This window comes from Carcharodon carcharias, chromosome 15 (assembly GCF_017639515.1).
Source record: "Carcharodon carcharias isolate sCarCar2 chromosome 15, sCarCar2.pri, whole genome shotgun sequence".
NCBI classification, from domain to species: Eukaryota; Metazoa; Chordata; class Chondrichthyes; order Lamniformes; family Lamnidae; genus Carcharodon; species Carcharodon carcharias.
In genome coordinates this window covers 127,701,325-127,721,230 of record NC_054481.1, presented here as the reverse complement: position 1 = coordinate 127,721,230, position 19,906 = coordinate 127,701,325, and the positions used below count along the sequence as shown (strand labels likewise).

Genomic DNA, 19,906 nt, shown 5'->3' with positions numbered 1-19,906 from the left:
ATAGAGAACACAAAATGTGTGGCTTTGACTGAGCTTGCAAACTCAATAAAACATTTTCATGAGAGGTATTACCACTGTGAAAGTTTTACAACTATTAACTTCAGTCTCAGACTCACGAACTTAATGTGACAAACCAACCTTTTTAGGAGTAAACATTTCATCTGATTCAAACAAGTCAGATGATGTCCAGGTGCAAATCTGAGCAGAATGCAATGGTAGAAAAACAGGAACAAAATTTAAAGTTGAAGAACACGATGATGACAAACAAATAATGAAATAGCTTTACACTGGTGTGCACATAAATGGCTTAAGTACTTGTGCTATCTTTACACTCAAGAGATCAATAGTTTTAAAGAAAAATATTACAGTGGCAAGCACCATTTTTATAATTCCGTACCAATTAACTTCACAATTCACAATTGTAAAGATTAAACAAGTGTGGACAATATTACTTGTTGAAATGGTAAAAATGCATTGCACAACTTACCTAACTAAAATTCAGGCGTGTAAAAGTCACTAGAATTGAAGGGACATCAATAGTTCAACAGACCCTAAAGCGTTCTCACTGTGGGATCGAAGCTATGTTGCATTTTTGAATTTTAATTTCAGAATTTAAAAAAGCTGAAATTTCTGCTAAACTTTTTCGTACCGCATTATTAAGGTGTCTTTAATTGAATAGTTGCTGTAGAACTCACTCATGTCACTCATACAGTGACACTTAAACCTCGAGTGCTCAAAATATTTGCATATTTTGGGTTTGCTCCACTCGGAGTAATCCAGTCTTGCACCAAAACCACAGTCAGTCAGTTACTACAGAAATACCTATGACGTTTTTTTAATTTCAATAAATAATCTAACCTAAAAGAACAGGCATCAAACACGGAAAAGCAACCCACAAAACAAACGAAACACGACAATCCTGGGTGCTTACAAAAGCATTTGACAAACAAGATGACCAGGTCTTTCCAATCGACCTTAGAATAATCCATGAAATAATATATCAAAGTTTCAAGAGTACTTTGTTGCGTTGTGTAATCTGATTTTCCTCCGTGGATTCTGTTCTGCTTTGCGCAAAACGATGGCACACTACCGTCACAGATAATAGCCTTCAGTTTGGGTTGGTAGCAACAAGTAAACTGAACATTTTCATCCTAATCTATTCCAAGATGGAAAAGATAACTGGAGAAAGAACCTTGTGCTCTGAAAAACTTGTAGTTGAGATTACACACATTTGCTGTATATAAATACAACCATAATATCTTGTAAGGATTTCTTAAGACTTTCTAAAGACTTTCTGGCCAGTGCACACCAGCGCAGGTTTTAAACACAAAATGCACAGTTGTAGGTATGAATGATGTGAGATGTAACCATTGCAAGCAGATGAGCGACAGAAAAACCAAAGCTGTGGAGGTGCTGAAAAAGAAAAAGCTTAAGGAAAAATTAAAAAGCCAATAGTTACACGAGGAAAGTAGAAGATTCAACTGAATAAAGTAATCACGTGATACACTTTTCTACATCCGAGCCAGCTTTTCGTTTCACATACAAGGGCTGCTTTTCTAAAGGGACCTACCTTTTTCGGAGAGAATACTCCTAATGTGCCTCCGTCCTCTCGGATAGCAACTCCCATTTCAGCCAAAAGGGCCTCCCTAGAATTAGAGAAATGACATTCCAGTCAGCTGCTAATGGATGGTTTCAGCTCAGCTTCACAAACAGCTCTGATTGCGGTGTCACAACGAAATGGGAATGAAAACAACAGAGAAGCTTTGCAAAACAGAGAAACCGTTTTGAGGATTCACTGAAAAGGTGACTTCACCTTCAAATGGAACATTCAACATGTTAAAACTAACGTTTTTGCGCATTTGATGTCCCCAGCAGCTGCATTCAGTGCATGAAACAAAAGAATGGATAACAAAAAGTGGGGATTTTGGAAGCATTAATAAAAGCCTTTTTAAAGAGTCATTATACATTGCCCTACAAACGCAAATGGAAATCAAATTGGATTTACTGCAGTTGTAGGCACATATATGTGCATCGATAGATTTCACTATGAAATATATATATCTCATAACATTTTAAGTTAATAGCACAACAACTGCAGCAATTAAACCACTAACTGCAACTATAGAGGGTCTCCAGTTGAACATTAACTGCAAGATGATTCAGGACTCGATTATAATTTTTTCCAATGAGTGGTTGAAATAATTACTCACTGAAGACAGTGCCATCTTAACAAAATATATATTTTCTATCCAGAGGGTCACTCACCGACACAAAATTTGCAAACTGTCGCCCACTTCCCAGGCCATCAGGTAAAAGACAACAATTTCAGTGGTGTTGAAGGGGTGAGAGCACGTGATATAAGCAACGTTCTAATAAAAGATCAGTTTTTAAACTTTTAAATTAAAATGTGCCATCTGCTTGTTGTCAAATTCAATTACGGTTAATCATTAACTGTGGCTGCATAGCTGAGGCAGCATTATTTGGGGTGGGGGGGTGTGGCGTGTGTGCTGGTGGTTGGCAATGATAGTCATTTTATTCGTACACAAACACAAAATGAAGAGTCAGTTTCTAAAAAGCAATCTGGGCTTAGTATAGCAAATTATCTCGTCCTTGGGCGTTATCATGAAAATAACTGGGCAAATTTCTTTGTCGAACAGTGTGGCTCTGAAATTGAATGAAACTTGCTTGCAAAGGACAACTTAGCAAAGCCAAATTAAATTTTAAAAAAGCACGCTAAAAAATGTTAAAACATTAGCAGATTATAAGCTTCTAAGATCGGCTGAAGAATTGTTTTTTTTTTGTGTCCCTCAAAATGTAGGGAAAGGATTTGCATCACGGTGAAAGCAATTCTTTTTTTAAAACCAGACAATAATTATAAATATAGAACAAACACTGGTACAACTCAAACCAGGATTTTAAACCACAACAGGATATCATAGGTTCGGTATTTGTGGAAGACGAACAGTTGAATTCAACACGTTCTACAGGATTAAAAGCAGCATCTTGTTTTATTGGCAGAGTAGCTTTTGAGTAAAGTTTTTGAAGAATAAGCGGTCTGACCTCTCCATCCTAATGGCTTCGGTTTTCCGAAGCTTCTCCTCCCAGGTCTCATTCAGTTCAGCAATGATCTTCTCTGATTCCTGCAAATAGAGCAATGTGTTTAAAACTCACCCACTGGAGAGTTCCACCTGTTTCTTCAGGTTTTATTACATCACAATAGATCTAGTTACCAAATCTGTTACAGAAAGAATAAAAAGAACCTGAGGAATCCTCTTCTTGGAAGTGAGTGCCACTGATTCACACTTTCAGTATGTGAAACATACAGATGAAATTGTCTTCTTTACTCAAAATCCCCTCACCACAACTTTCACACAAAAAAAAGAATACTTGGTTGAAACAGAAAATAGGAGCAGGAGTAGGTCGTTCACCCTTCGAGCCTGCTCCAACACTCAATATGATCATGGCTGATCCTCTATTTCAACGCCATACGTCCACTCTCTCCCGCATACCCCTTGATGCCTTTAGTGTCTAGAAATCTATTTCCTTCTTAAATATATTCAGTGGCTTGGCCTCCACAGCCTTCTGAGGTAGAGAATTCCACAGGTTCACCATCCTCTGACCAAAAACATTTCTCCTCATCTCAGTCCTGAATGGTCTACCCCATATCCTCAGACTGTGACCCCTTGTTCTAAATCCCCCCCACCCCCAGCCAGAGGAAATATCATCCCTGTATCCAGTCAGTTCAGAATTTTATGCATTTCAATGAGATCCCCTCTCATTCTTCTAAACTCCAGTGAATATAGGCCTAGTCGCCCCAATCTCTCCTCATACGACAATCCTCCCATCCCAGGAATCAGTCTGGTGAACCTTCACTGCACTCCCTCTATAACAAGAATATTCTTTGAGACAAGGAGACCAAAACTGCACACAATATTTTAGGTGTGGTCTCATCAAGGCCCTATACAGCTGCAGTAAGGTATCCTTGTTCCTGTACTCAAATCCTCTCGCAATGAAGACCAACATACCATTTGCCTTCTTAACTGCTTGCTGCACCTGCATGTTTCCTTCCAGTGATTGATAAGAACACATAGGTCCCTTTGTACATCAACATTTCCCAATCTATCACCATTTATATAATACTCTGTCATTCTGTTTTTCCTACCGAAGTGGATAATTCACACTTATCCATGTTATACTGCATCTGTCATGTATTTGCCCACTCACTCAACTTGTCTAAATCGTCTTGCAGCCTCTTTACATCCTCCTCACATTCCCACCTAGTTTTCTGTCATCAGCAAACTTGGAAATATTACATTTGGTTCCCTCATCTAAATCATTGATATATATGTGAATAGCTGGGGCCCAAGCACTGATCCCTGCCACTCTGAAAAAGACCCATTTATTCCTACTTTGTTTCCAGTCTGCTAACCAATTCTCAATCCATGCCAATATATTAGCCCCAATCCCATGTGCTTTAATTTTGCACACAAACCTTTTATGTGGGACTTTATCAAAATCTTTTTGAAAATCTAAATACACTATGTCCACTGGTTCTCCCTCATCTACTAGTTACGTTCTCAAAAATCTCCAGTAGGTTTGTCAAAGGTGATTTCCCTTTCATAAATCCACGTTGACTCTGTCTAATCCCATTGATATTTTCTAACTGTCCTGCGATCACATCCTTTACAACTGACTCTAGAATTTTCCCTGCTGCTGATGTTAGGTCTGTAAGTCCATATTTTGTCCTTCCCTCTTTGTTTATTTACTTTTTTTAAATAGTGGGGTTATATTTTCTGGGACTATTCCAGAATCTGCAGCATTTTGAAAGATGACAACAAATGCATCCACTATTTCCATGGCCACCTTCTTTAGTACCCTGGGACGAAGATCATCAGGCCCAGGGGGTTTATCGGCTTTCAGTCCCAATAATTTCGCCAGCACTTTTTTTTAAACTAATGCTAATTTTCTTCAATTCTTCCTCACTAGAATCTTGGTTCCCTCATATGTCTGGGAAGATGGAACTAATGTTGTTGTTTAATTGCTCTGCTATTTCCTTGTTGTCCATTATAAACTCTCCCTCTTTCAGACTGTAAGGGACCTACATTTGCCCTTGTAGATCAAAAAATTAGGAAGTGGGTACTGACTTGGAGATTAGTAATTTGATGCTGGAAATGAAACAGAATCTGTGGGTACGTATCTTTCCATTACAATATTAAACTGGAATCTACATATATATTGCACATACCAAGAGTTACCCTAGTAAGAGGGCAATGAGACTTATTCTAAAAACAATCAATCACTGTATAGGAACTGGAGTAGGCCACTTACACCCTTGAGCCTATTCCACCATTCAATGGGATTGGGATTGATCTGCGGCCTAACTCCATATATTCTGATGACTTGTTTCGATTTTTTTTTTTACTATTGTCGAGCAAACTTATTGGCTATAAAGTGCTTTGAGACATCCAACGGTCATGAAAATTGCTATATAAATGGATGTCTTTCTTTATAGAAGGGATAGGAAAAAAGTGTTAAAAGGTAAATAAGTTTGCCAGCTTATCAAATCCAGGTAAGAGCAAACCCTTTCAGGCAAGATTGGCTATCAAGCATCTCCTGAATAGAAATACTTCCAAGAGAGGAAGTACTCCACTGTCAAATACCAATGATAAAAGCTGCCTTTCTCTCTTACATTGTAGTGAATATGAGCAGAAGCTTTGGCTGTATGACCAGGTCAACTGTAACACTTTGGGGAAGGAAGCTCCCATCTTAGATTGGCATCCCATCCACAAGTAAAAAGCTTCAGATTGTATCCAAAATAAGCAGGTTATATTCACTGCTTTAACTCCCATAAAGCACAAAACCCTAACGGCTGAATCAGGAATCAAGGATTAATAATCAAGATGCTTAAGGGTCTCCTTTGTAACAACAACCTGTCTTTCTTTCAGATGGTGGCCACGGTACCACATACCCCCAGTTGGATCTACTTCAGCTGTAAGATTGGCTCAGAAGCGAATGGCCGTCGTGGTTTGATTCTTCTAATATTTCAAACAAAATAATTTGCTACCTAGTCTCCAAGTTCGGGACTTCTTTGTGGGTGGGGATCCACGCCATGACATTTTAAATGGAGCTATATCTAATGTCTAATGGAGAGTTGGCAAAATGGCAGGAAAGTGGAGTTGAGGATTATCAGATCAGTCATACTGTGAAAAGGGCAATGTGTTTAATTACTGGCCAAAAACAGTGCAATTCTCAATGCAATAAACAACATACCTGTCACTTTGATCTAAAGAGTATTTTAGAAAATTCAAACGTGCCCTAACAAGACATTAAAAAGTACTTGAGGCTGCAGGTGGTGTGGTGGGGAAAAAGACAAAAATAAAACCCCAAATTACTTCAATTTGTATAATTGTACATCTGCAGGAAAAAAAACAAGGCATTTTGCGGGAATTGAAATTCCCAAACAGCAGGAAAAGGGAAAGAAAATGCACTGCAGCGGTTCAAAAAGGCAGCTCACCACCACCTTCTCAAGGGCAATTAGGGACGGGTAACAAGGGCTAGCCCAGCCAGCAAAGTCCACATCCCGTGAATGAATTTTAAAAAAAGCAGATGTTTTGGGGTAATGGTGGGTGGGTCGTCAAAGGGGGTCACAGCCACCGGTAACGAGAAGAGTTTTGAGAAGGTTTTACAAAGCAGGAGAGGAGGAAAGTGAGGCAAAGGGAAGGACAGTAGGTAAGGAGCACCAAAGGAAGAAAAACCCTGTGGCAGAGCAGAGGACACAGAGCAACAAGCAGTAGTTAAAACGTGGGGAGCAAAGTGCTCTTAAATCAACGATGTGAGCAAAGTTCGGGACTTCTTTGTGGGTGGGGATCCCCATTTTAAACGGAGCTATATCTTAATGTCTAATGGAGAGTTGGCGAAAAGGCAGGAAAGCCGAGCTGAGGGTTATCGGATCAGTCATGAATGGCGGCTCAGACTCGATGGGCTGAATGGCCTACTTCTGCTCCTGTGCCTTATGGCCTTATGGACTGGAGTGGTGGGAATACATTAAGAATGTTCAACAATGACTATGGGTATAGAACTGGGAAATGAGACTGACTGGATTGCTCTATAGAGGGCTGGCATGGGGTCAATGGGCTGAATGGCTTCTTTCTGTGACATAATTACTCCATGACTCCAAGTCAAAGCTTAAGGTGACAAAGACCTGGACTAGGGATTTAGGGTTTCGTTAGTACTGGAGGTACAATTAGATGCCGAAATGGTTACCGCGTTATTGCCAACTTATTTAAATATATTATATTTAAATATCACAGAAAATTTATCTGAAGCATTGGATTTCAGCTTCTCCCTTCTGATACTGTGCACTGAAACAATTCTATGCATGTCCCATTTGGCTGACCTTAGTTACAGATTGTGATGACATATTGTCTATAAAGGAACTCATTAAGCCCATGTTTTATAATTTAATTTCTGTTGCATAAATGAGAAATTTAAATTTAATGCATTATACATAACTGCAAAAAAGCCCTGATGAGAAGACCATTAAAATCATAACATTTTTTTATATATAAGTGGGCTTGTTATATTTCAATTTGTAAACATACAATAGTTTCCTTCTAATTTTAAATTTACATCTACCTTGAAATGTTAGTTTCATCTTCCAGTGAAATGACATCATGCAGTGACAGGTTCACTATCAAGGGACTACAAGGCATGGTCTCTCTAGTTGCTGTAGTAACCAGTATTGACGACAGCATCATTAGAACACTACTCTTCCCATTGATGTGCAAAGTGCTTTAGTACTTTAATATGTCAGTGGGGGAGGGGCAGGAGTGAAAGAAGAGACTAAAGAAGGTATCTGCTCCAAAACACAGGAGAAAACCCTCAACTCCCAAAACAATTGCATTCTCTCTTCTGGCAAAATACTATGCAGTAAAAGCGTTGGCAATGGTCCACTAACACGGAACAGTGTGACGTTGGTGATTAGGAGTCTGTGCAAGGAATATTTTACAGCTGGACAAAACACTTACATGCCAATACTTATGAAAGCAAAATGGAGCACACTGCGCCCAAAGGGTAAGTACAGGTACATGACTCTGCCCTGGAAATGCTAAGATATGGGTCCTGAGCAGACTAGCCATCATATGATGTTATGCAAAACAGACACACACACAGACATCATGTAGGCAAACATGTCACCCAATCTGCACATTGTAGATTGCATAAATAGCCAGACAAATGGCCAGTTCTGTTTTGGCAGTATTGTTTGAAGAATAAATGTTGGCCAGGATAATCAAGAGAACGCTCCTCAGTTTACTCTAAATAGTACCACAGGCTCTTTTATGCCCCTTTGAATAGGCAGAGGGGCCCAAGTTTGGTGTCTCATCCAAAAGATGGCATCTCTAACAATGCAGCACTCCTTCTGTATTGAATAGTCAGCCTAGATTATGTGCTCAAGTATTTGGAGTGGACCTAGAACCCATAATCTGATTCGGAGTGGAAAGTGCTATCACAGAGCCAAGCAGACACCGGACTTGAGAAGGAAAAATGTGCTAGGCCAATGTGTTTTTTGAAAACCTTGCCCTTCTCATGTCGTTGACATTTGGCTGCTTCTTAGCTGGCCAGGCTGGAGACACATTCCAAGGCTTTTGCCGTTGCTGTTTGTAACTGGAAGTAATCTTTCTTTTCTTATGGGAGTTACTAAGCTTCCTCTAAGTGTCTCCTCGCCCAGGTCACTAGGGACAACTACTGCACACACGAGAGCAGGAGCCCTACTCTGACTCAGTAAAGTCACCTTCACACGTCCGTCAGAAACTGAAGGGAAATGTGTCAAGCCAGCATATACCAGTAATAACATTACTGTGCAACACAATTCTCCTTATTCCCTCAACCAAATACTTTTAACTTGAGTAATAAAATGACTTCAGTGACAGGGGGAGGCAAGTCCATTAGTATATCATCATTCTGTAAGCATGCCAGTCAATTGTTTCGTATGGTCACAGTTTGAGCTGTCAAACATTAAGGTATCTGTAATTACTCTTCAAGTGAACATTGAAAGTAACACAGCACAGTGATTCACTACTAAATACCCTTTTCAGCACTGTTCCCACTACAGTAGGAACACTAGCTGTACAGAAAGAATGTGGTTAACAGCTAGGGATTTCACAAAAACAGTGTGTATTTAGTTGTTAAAAGTGCATTTCTTTGTTGTGACATTCTCCAACTTCCAGCAGTGAGCACTCAAGTTGAAATCAAAATGATAAATGTGTGAAATGACCATTTATTGGCTAGCAGAGATGCATTCCTAGAACTAATCTGAAGGTCCATTAAGGTTTCAAAGAACTATGAACTCCCTAAGGGTAAGGATAGTCACTAGCCAGTGATGTCTGTCAGATATTCTTTCATTAGATGCAACTATGAGTTATGAGTCCTTTACATTAATGGAAAGTCAATGAAAAACGCCAGTACAATTTATTTTACAGAATTCCTTTTCAGTTAAGTAGATCCTTGTCAGGTCATTCGTTCAGCAGTATGACAGTTCCCTGCTTAGTTTCTACTGCAGCATTTCCTATGCTTCAATCTACCCCTCTACTATTACTAGTTACTATTCTACACTCCACTCATATCATGCAGCACACCCAAGTGACTTTTTCTGGGCACCTCTGTGTTTGACCTGGCTTTTGGGCAACAAGTATAGAGATGAATCTTCTTTCATTGCAGAGAATTTATGCAATCCTTGCTCTGCACCTCTCTACATAGTCAAAGTCCAGTATCTACTATACTGAGGGGCACTGGCTTAAAGGAATACAATTTGTCCTGCCCAAAAATTTTGGCTATTTTCATTTTTGGATTACTAACCTCTGGAGTAATTGGGTATGTTCTTCCAAATTTTAAACATCGATGAACATTGATTTACTTAAAAATTCTACATAACCTTCCTCGGTGGTAACAAGAGTCATCCTGGGCATAGAGTGAAATACAAGGTGCCTTCTTTTGTTCCCTCCCCCACCCCAGATCTCGTTGCCATCCCACAAGTAGCAGCCCTGCTGACAACTGGCCAAAATTGGCCCTCATTCTGCTCAAATAATCTGGCAACAGCAAATAATATTTTCCCAAGCTCTGTTCTGCTAAATGTATGGATAATGTTTCAGCATTTTTTTGCAATGTTATTTTTACCATCCACTTTAACAGCTAAAGGAACAAAATGAGCCCTGCACAAATAAACGACCAGGTGAAATATCAGGTACTCCCAATAGTTCTTTAACGTTAAGTAACATAATATTCCCCCTCTCCTTATCTCAATAACTACTGAAACTTATTTGCCTTTCAGCGTTTATAACAATCCTAACTATGTCGACTATGCGGACTCCGCAAACCTTTATATCAACAATGGCTTTGGCAACTTCAAAATTTAGCCAATTTTCTAGCCACGTTCTCCCATTCACATTCCAATGCATTCTCCTATTCTTACATTTAAAAAAGGGAAAGAGGAGACCATCCAGCAAGGTCATGGCTGATATTTCAGATCAACTCCACCTTCTTATCCTACCCCCACACTCCTAAGATTCCCTTAGTGCCCAAAAATCTATCAGTCTCCGTCTTGAACATACTCAACACCCAAGCAGCCACAGCCCTCTGGGGTAGGGTATCTCAAAAGATTCACAACCCTCAGGAGAAGAAATTTCTCATCGCAGTCCCAAATGGCCCAGTCCTCACCCCTGAGACTGAGTCCTATTCTGGACTCTCCAGCCTCAGCTTTTGCTTACCTGGGTCTATCTAATGCTTTCCTGTAGCCATAATATGCATTTTCTCCTGGTTGAATTGCTGCCTCAAGCAGCATCAAATGCAGATTATACAGTATTGTATATTGGAGCACCAAAAAAAAATCAACCGAAACAAATCATCAGCGCTGCAATATTTATGACTGCAAGTTAACATTGTGGCATGCTACCCAATGTGGTCTGTGTGGCAATGTTGTGGGAAAAAAAAAAGGTTTTAACAGAGAGAGAAAAAAAAACAAGGGCACAGAACGTAAGAACCTAAGAAATAGGAGGAGTAGGCCATTCAGCCCTTGGAGCCCGCTCCACCATTCAACGAGATCATGGCTGATGGTCTACTTCAACACCTGCACTACCCCTATATCCCTTGATGCTTTTAATACGTAGAAATCTATCAATCTCAGCCTCAAACATACTTAGCGGCTGAACCTCCACAGCCCAGTGGGGTAGAGAATTGCAAAGATTCACCGGCCTCTAAGTAAAGAAATTCCTCCTCATCTCAGTCCTAAATGGCCTGCCACTTATTCTGAGACTGTGTCCCCTGGTTCTAGACACCCCACCCACCCACTCAGCCAGGGGATTGGGGCCAGAGGAACTTAAAGGGCTTTTAGTACAATAAACTATAGAAGCAGAAAAGCAACAATTCCCACATATATAGAATCATAGGAAGATTACAGCACAGAAGGAAACTACTTGGCCCATTGTGTCCAAGCTGGTTCTCTGCAAGAACAACTCACCTAGTCCTACTCTACCGTCTTTTCCCAGTAGTCCTGCAAGCTTCTCCTCAAATAATTATCCAATTCCCTTTGAAAGTCAAGGTAGAACCTACCTCCTCCCTCCATCATGGAGTGCAATTCAGATCCTAACCACTTGCTGCATTAACACTGCGATTTACACCAGTAACTGTCCTCTAGTTCTCAACCTTTCTGTCAATGGGAATAGTTTCTCCCTACCTACTATAGAACCACAGAAAAGCGACGGAGTAGAAAGAGGCCGTTCAGCCCATCATTTCTGCACCAGCCAAAGTAAAGAGAATAAAAAGAAGAAACCAGTTGCTCATCTTAATCCAACTTCCTAGCGCCTGGTCCACAGCCTTACAGGTTACAACACTTCAGGTGCAGATCCAGGTACCTTTTAAACGAGTTGAGCATTTCAGCCCCAACCACCAACTTAGGCTGTGATTCCAGACGTCCACCACCCTCTGGGGGAAAAAGTTTTTCTTCATGTCCTCTTTAATCCGTCTACCAATCATTTTAACTCTATGTCCCCTGGTAATTGACCCCTCAGCTAGGGGAAAACAGGTTTTTTCCTGTCTCCCTTATCTAGGCCCCTCAATTCTGTACACCCCTCAATTAGGTCACCCCTCAGCCTCCTCCAGACTCCAAGGGTTAAATTAAGAAGTGGGGTTATGCAAATTGGGGCTACATTCCCTGGAATCTAGTAGATGAAGGAGTGATTTGAGTGCAGTTTTCAAGATATGAAGGAGAACAGATAGGGCATATTTTTATCAACCAAAGGTGTTAAGGGGTACGGGACAAAGGTGGGTTACATGTAGTTAGGTCGCAGAGCAGTTGCAATCTCACCGAACGGCAGCAGACAGGTCGAGGGGCTAAACAGTCTCCTCCTATGAAAACTGTTATAATATGAAAAGGGTTAAAATGTAGTGAGCTCCACATCAAAATTGCATATTACCACTTTCTGTGTCCAAAACTCAACATAAAAATGTTTTTCATCCTAACTAATGCAAATTAAGTTTCAGGCTGGATGGAACTTTGGAAGTATCTCAAATCAAATAGCAAGGTTACAGCACAATAATGTCCAATAAAGCACAACATACCTTTAAGCGTTCAATGGCCTCTTCACCACCTGGAGTTGACATGATTCTCTCTTGCAGGCTGGTCACTGACTGAATGCCTGCCTGGCTGCTCAACGAAGATGAGGATGGGGAAGCTGTCAGTGAACCCACGGGTGCTGTGGAGAAATGGCCAGGCCTTTGATTTCCTGAAGCTAGTTTGTACTTATGCTTACTGTTCTGTATCTCTTTCAAATCTGAGTAAGAGGGGGAGCGGACCGAGGGAAAAGGGAGGAAAAAAAAAAGAGAAAGAGAAAGAGGAAAGGAAAGACATAAGACACACGAGACAGGGTTATGGAAATGGACATGCACACTAGATGGTAGTTCTAAAACAGTGCATTCCGGTTTTGATAAGAGTAATAGCAAACAGAAGAAACAAGAATCGTGTATATATGTGCATGGTAATAAATAAAGAAATTGTAAAGCCCTTGAGCAAATTTAAACTGGAGCAACTTTGGATGTACACGTGACAGACACAAACTGCAGGCAGCATATGAAAGTGTAACTCGGAAAGTTCAAACGTAATACAGTTCAAATTTCTAAGCCTTCAACACAACTACCATCTTTTGTGTTACATTGTTCAATCCAATTCGCTGAATGTCGAAACTATTCTCTTGCTGCTGCTGGGTGATTTCACGGACGTTTAAAAAAAAAAGAATTATTCCTTCCTAATGCCATTTACAGTTTCTTTCTCACACGGACAAAAGTTATTACAGTTTAATGTTGCCCAAGGAATTTATAAACACCCTGTATTAAATGTGTGTGTCACACATACATATAAGCATACATAATGTGAACTAACTGTGCTGTAATTCATGCAATTGCATATTCAATTTAGCAGATTCTGCTCATTGAATGTGCAGAGGTGAACCAGAAAAGGTGTTTCCTATGATACTTAGCCACTCACGTTGTACTGTCTACAGAAAGTAAACTCAAGGATGCATAGGGCTTTTGTTTGGTCAAACGATGGACCCCCGATAAGACTTTAAAACCACCATCAGTGTAGTATTAGCAACAATAAGGAAACAGAGTAGCAGATCTGGTTACATTAACATCTGATAAAGGGACTGGCAAAGCAGCTAGCTATAGCAGAGGAAATTACACATGCACTTACAACACAGACACTTCTCTCTTGCGCACAAAGCTTACAAAAAGATTGTTATGTTGAAAATAGCAAACACATTGGTTGAAACAGACAAGTAAATTGATATCATTATATGGTTGGCATCAAATCATACCACAATGTACACACTCAAACATGGAAAATGCCTATTTGTTTTATTGTATGGGCTATCAGTGTGGAAGGTGGCCTCAAAACAGATAACACTGATATGTAGTAATTAGGTTGAGATCATTAATATTTCCTTTGCTATCGATTGTATATTCTTGTAAAACTAGTTTTTGCTGCAAGTGCTTGGGGTCTGTGATGTGCAAGATGAACTGAAAATCTCTCCACTGATGCCCTGGACCCTCCATCTTTCTAACATCAAGTTGGAATGGGAGGAAGAATGTATAATATTTGCCAAATACACATGCATTCATCTAATTTTTGAAAACAGAAACTTAGGCATCACCGACATGTGTCAAACAATCTGAAATTGGAACTCCCCCCATTAAGCATGAAAACACGTACAAATATACAGCTACAGGCTGGTGGTTTGGCACGTTACCTGCACCATCCTCAGTGACAGGGCTCTTTTTGTAAACTATTACAATAATACCCATGGGGGGGATTTTGCAATTGTAAGCCATTTGTAATTCTTTAAATAAATTTAATTAACATATTGGAACGATTCAAAATACAGCTGAAATAGAAAATTATGAAGCTGCTGTACTTTAGGAGGCACAGTTAATTCCAATCCTACTCCCTGCTGAGAGTTCAACAAAACTTGACAAAAAAAGAGGTACAAACAGACAAATCAGTATGAGTACTAGAGTCAGAGAGGTCTACAGCACAGAAAAAGGCCCTTCGGCCCATCGAGTGTGCACCAGCCAAACAAGTACCTAACTATTCTAATCCCATTTTCCAGCACTAGACCCGTAGCCTTGTATGTCATGGAATCGCAAGTGCACATCCAAATACTTCTTAAATGTTATGAGGGTTTCTGCCTCTACCACCCTTTCAGGCAGTGAGTTCCAGATTCCCCTACTACTTGGGATTAAAACTATCACGGCACTGAGCAGTTTGTTATATGTTAAAAGAAATGCAATTTCAATGGACAAGGTAGTGATTAGGCACTTTCTGCTCATTTGGCTGCCCAATATTACATTCAATCTCTTCTGTCTTCCACCTTATCACAGGCTTCCCTTTTGTTCTCTCCTCCCTGCTTTCACTTGTTTAAAATCTATTACATTTCTAACTTTTCCCAGGTATGACAAAAGGTCATCGACCTGAAAGGTTAACTCTGTTCCTCACTCCAAAGATGTTGCCAGACTCGCTGAGTATTGCCAGCATTCTCTGTTTTTATTTCAGATTTCCAGCATCCGCAGTATTTTTTGTTTTTGTCGTTTTCACGCCAATTTGGCTACCTTTGTGAAGTTATGATCATTCCTACTGGTGGTTGAGAATGTGAATTAACTATGCATGATCAGCAGAACACTTTGGCTGACCAGGCTGCCTCGATTGTGTGGCAGAAAATTACTTGTTTGTCACTATTTTATCTGCTGAAAAGTTTAAACATAAAGGTAAAAATGCTGGGCCAAATTTTAAAATAAAAAACAGAAAGTGATGGAAAAACTCTGCAGGTCTAGCAGTATCTGTGGAGTGAGAAATAGAGTTAACGTTTTGAGTCCAATATGACTTCAGCTTTGGGGCTGAAGAGAGGCAGGAACGTGATGGGTTTTATGCTGTCGAGAAAGGGAGAAGGGCAAGTGGGGCAAAAGAGAAAAGGTCAGGGGTAGGCTAGAGGGTGGGGCAGATTAAACGACAAAGATGTCATGGAACAAAAGGTGAAGTGAGTAATAATAATAGTATTAAAGAAACAAAGCATTGGTCCAGAGTAGGTTCGAATAACAGAATAAAGGTCAGTGCTGTCTGAAAGCAAAATGCTTATTTTAATTATTATTTTAAAATATCGTTTATGTACCAGAAAACAGAGCAAATGTTTCCAAAAATCTTTCTGCTTATCCAGAACTCAGGGTACACATACTATTCCAGGCCATGACTTTCAGGTACATGGATGTGGCATTTTCAGGGCAGTTTCATGACATGCCTGGAGTTACTTGTGAAATATGTGCTCAACAGAGTTATTGTAGTGTGATGTGATGCCATTCATTTCTTAAATCAAATAGTAAATCAAGTGACCTGCAAAAAAGAAAACTAAAAGCGAAAAAGAAATCGGGGTGGGGGTGCAGTTGGAAGCTGAAAGGATGCTCCCTGAGTAGCAACTTAGTAACCCAGAGCAGATACGGACACTCATGTCTGCGCCACTCACCCACGCACAAAAGCAAACTTGCAAGCACACATATATTAGAACACATTTCCAACCGCCCCAATTATTCCAGATACTGGCACAGAGCACGTAAGTAGGACAACACCGGCAGTCTTCAGAAAATCTATCTGAGATTCCCCTGCAAGCGACACCACTGATTTGGTCATGCAAAGCTTGGGGTGAAGCAGGACTGATTTAAAGCAGATTTTCAGGAGAATTAGAAAGTACCGACACACGTATACACACATTTGATTCCACTTCCAGAGTAATCATCAGTCATTGGTTCAACTGGAGGGGTGCAGGAGGAGAATGAGAAGGATCAAAGATCATTCTGAAAACTCAGGCATACTCGTTTTCAGTTGAACATTAGGCTTGCAAAACACTTCACCAAAATTTAAAAAGGTGCAGTATCCCTTCATTCTGAATTGCACTGAATTAGACCAAAAATAAATCACTAAAAACTTCTATAAAATGCAACTCCTACATGGACCATAGTATTGATCATGTGGATTTGCGCTAGATTTTCAGCAACCTCCCACATTCCAAAATGGCATTAGATTTACATCACAGGTTGGATGCAATTCCTTAATAAAAGGGATACTGAAGCTTTAGATTTAAATGTTCACATTAAAGTACAAAACATTCACACAGTAAGGAATGGCTGTATTCTCATAATTGTATGCATGAAATTATCATTCAGATCTTTTAACTCCTCAAACTTTCTTACCATCACAATCGCAAACAAAAGCAATTTTTAAGGAATGGGAATCAGAGATATTTTCTTTTAAAATGCCTGCATTATAAAACTATATTACACAAAGTAGAAACTGAGAATACTTGTGAGTAGGATATGGATGATAGTTAAGGGCCAATGTTAAAATTCATATGCAAAGTTACAAGTCATTAGTGACATATCCATATGCCAAGTGCTAATAGACAAAATGCTACTTTCAGTGGATTTCTGCTACATCTCAGTTTTTAAGGTCACCAAGAGAACGTTGTTACATCAGTTGTGTGTTAGTATTGGGTTAATGTGCCAGCGAGCGCAGGATTGACTCCTGTGCTTAGCAGTGCATCATCTTTGGTGGGTTATTGAAGATTGATCTTTCATTTCTTCAAACATAGTTTCAGTTCCTCAAGCAGATATTTGCTGATTTTGCCAAGCATCACAAAAAGAGTTGCCTTAGAGAGCAGACAAATGAATCCCCCATAAAACAATACAGTGCAGTCCTTGCTGGACATTTATTCCCACCCCCTACCCCCCTCCCTAATTTGGAAACTAGTCAACCCATCATGTTATCTGGTTGTCCCTGGGACAGAAATCATGTCGAGCAGCAATTTTTAAGTCCATAAGGCATTGCAGGAAGGGATACCTTAAAAATAGGTGCACATTATGGAAAAAATATGCCACATAATTAATTTCAGGTGGTATGACAAACATAATAAATACAAACAGCTAATGAAGCAATGCAGTCTAAACTCCTGAATATATAAAATTTCGTCTGCAGTTTTTGCCTGCAAACACATCTAATTCATTTCTAGTAACTCCCCATTAAATTGCAGTGAAACACACTTCTAGAAAGGTGAAGGCAAATGCTTCACTAAAGACCCACTGTGTCTTCCTTTTATTACAGCAGTGTGCCATGTCGAGCTATTGATGGGTTTTCAACAGGAGGAGACGAGGAGGCAGATTCATGCTATGGAGTCCTGCTCAATATGGAGGTGTGTGTTTGAACAACCTTATCCTTCTCCGCTTTGGCAGATATTACTACATACCAAGTTACTGTGTAGCTCAGTCTGTACAATTTGTTCAGAGAAGCCCATACTAAGAGTAACCATGCTGATCTTAGGTGGAAGATCTCTATGGTCACGTTACATGGTTAAGCCTTCCTGATAAAGCTACTTGGAACTGCAAGTGGTCAGTATTACAAAAATCAAGGATTGCTGCATGTACATTTTAACTCTGAATATATATTTTAAACTGTTTACATTGCAATGCTCTCCAGATAATGACAATTAGTGGCATTACTTATGCTAAGCAGACACAAGAGCTAAACAAACGTTTTAGTTGAATTTCACCTTTGTTACTACATGAAGGTGAAAATGAAATGGTTTCCTGCAAGTGGTAGGGAACTATTTAAGGTTCTTGAATTTGATTGGAGATGCTATTGCTTAGGATTACACGTGGCCTCATTAACTCACTCTGTCATTCACACACACAAAAAAATAGGAGATTATTATTTGGATTATCCCTTAGATCTTAAATAACCATCACTGAAAGGATTTCTGTACTAACAGTGAGCCTAAATGGCAACCTGGTAAGGACCGTAGAAGAATGGTGCTATTTGAAAAAGATTCTTTTTTCTCCCCGGATATATGGGAGGGTTTCACTGCCCTAAGCAATCCTCATGTCCACAGCAGCAGATGCTCTTTAATTATTGAGGATCTCTTAAAACGTTAGGCTTAGTGTTTAATCCACTTACTGTCTAAGATATCTCCCAGACCCTGAGAACACAGCAAGTCCTTCAATCTTGTGACTTCGTCCTTCAATTCCCGGATAAGTTTTGCATTTGGATCTTCATTAATCACTGCATTGCATTTGATCTGCTTTGCACGATCTGCATACCTACAAAATAAAAATGCCGATAAGATTGAAAATTACAACAGAGAAAGAGAACATAAACTGGTAAAAGTAAGAACTGGTGTCAAGGCTTGCCAACATCATACCCATGACCAAACCATGAGTCTCATCACATCCTTCCCACCTCCTCGAAAATTTAAATGGTGATCAATGATTCACTCAATGGGTGACGAAAGGATTTAGTAGAAAATTAAAACTTTGGGTGAAGCTCCATATGAACATACGTCAGCACACAAAATTGCACAGCCCAACCAGGGAAAGATTTTTTTTTTGCGGGTGCTGCTGGCAAGGCCAGCATTAATTGCCCATCCCTAATTGCTGCTGAAAAAGGTGGGGGTGAGCCACCTTCTTGAAGCCCTGTAACCTGTGTAGTGAAGAGACTCCTACAGTGCTGTTGAGCGGGAGTTCCAGAATTTTGGCCCCAGCGACAATGCAGCAACAGCGATCTATTTCCAAGCCAGGATGGTCAGATGGTGTTTGACTCGGTGGTACTCCCATGAGTCAGCTGCCCTTGTACTCCTAAGTTGCAAGGTCGCAGGTTTGGGGGATTCTATTCAAGACTCCTTAGTGAATTGCTGTTGTGCATCTTGCAGATGGTACACACTGCAGCCACATTGCACGGGTGATGGAGGGAGTGAATCTTTAATCTAGGTGGTCAGGTAAAAGCCCTCAAATGCTCAAATCAGACACTCTGAAATTTATTAGCACTGTGTTAAAATATGGAAAAGGCGTTGTTACAAAATTCTGTAGATTTAAAGTTAGGCTCTCACTTCAATTTTTAAACCCCAAAGCTTGTATTAATTAATTAATTTAAAAAAAATCAAAACAGGAGCTGCTGCCAGATAAATATCGCTTTTAGTGAATTTGGCCTCCTCAGGAAGTCAAATTTACTGCGGCAGAGATACAAATTAATTTGTTTCTGGCAGAGTCATCACAATTATAGCCTGCTAAACTCAAAGGGTAGAATTAGTACTGCAAGATGTTTAAAAGCAGAAGTACCTTAAAGTGCTGAGAGTTTCATCATAGTTTATGTCAGCTGGACTGAGAGCAGCAACCATAGCAGTTCGTGAGTTTCCACCTAAGAGAAACATGTCACACTCAGCATCTATAAACCTACACTGCTAAAATTAGTAGCATTAAAACACAGGTTACATTGAAACGTATAACATTCTGACAGGGATGGACAGACTGGATGCAGGGATGTGGG

At 39.9% G+C, this 19,906-nt stretch overlaps 1 protein-coding gene across 10 annotated transcripts in view; it reads right to left on the bottom strand.

Annotated features, from left to right (window-relative positions):
• Positions 1-19,906, bottom strand: part of kif1b (kinesin family member 1B) — a 197,877-nt gene that overhangs the window by 100,122 nt on the left and 77,849 nt on the right. For 5 of the 10 annotated variants that reach the window (XM_041205801.1, XM_041205807.1, XM_041205803.1 and 2 more), the window contains 5 exons: positions 19,699-19,777; positions 18,542-18,684; positions 12,613-12,824; positions 3,061-3,140; positions 1,571-1,646 (listed from right to left, as the gene is read on the bottom strand). In XM_041205801.1, the coding sequence (XP_041061735.1) occupies positions 1,571-1,646; positions 3,061-3,140; positions 12,613-12,824; positions 18,542-18,684; positions 19,699-19,777 (590 nt within the window). The remainder of the gene's footprint in view (positions 1-1,570; positions 1,647-3,060; positions 3,141-12,612; positions 12,825-18,541; positions 18,685-19,698; positions 19,778-19,906) is intronic. The other 5 variants (XM_041205804.1, XM_041205805.1, XM_041205806.1 and 2 more) reach the window with 1 other exon arrangement.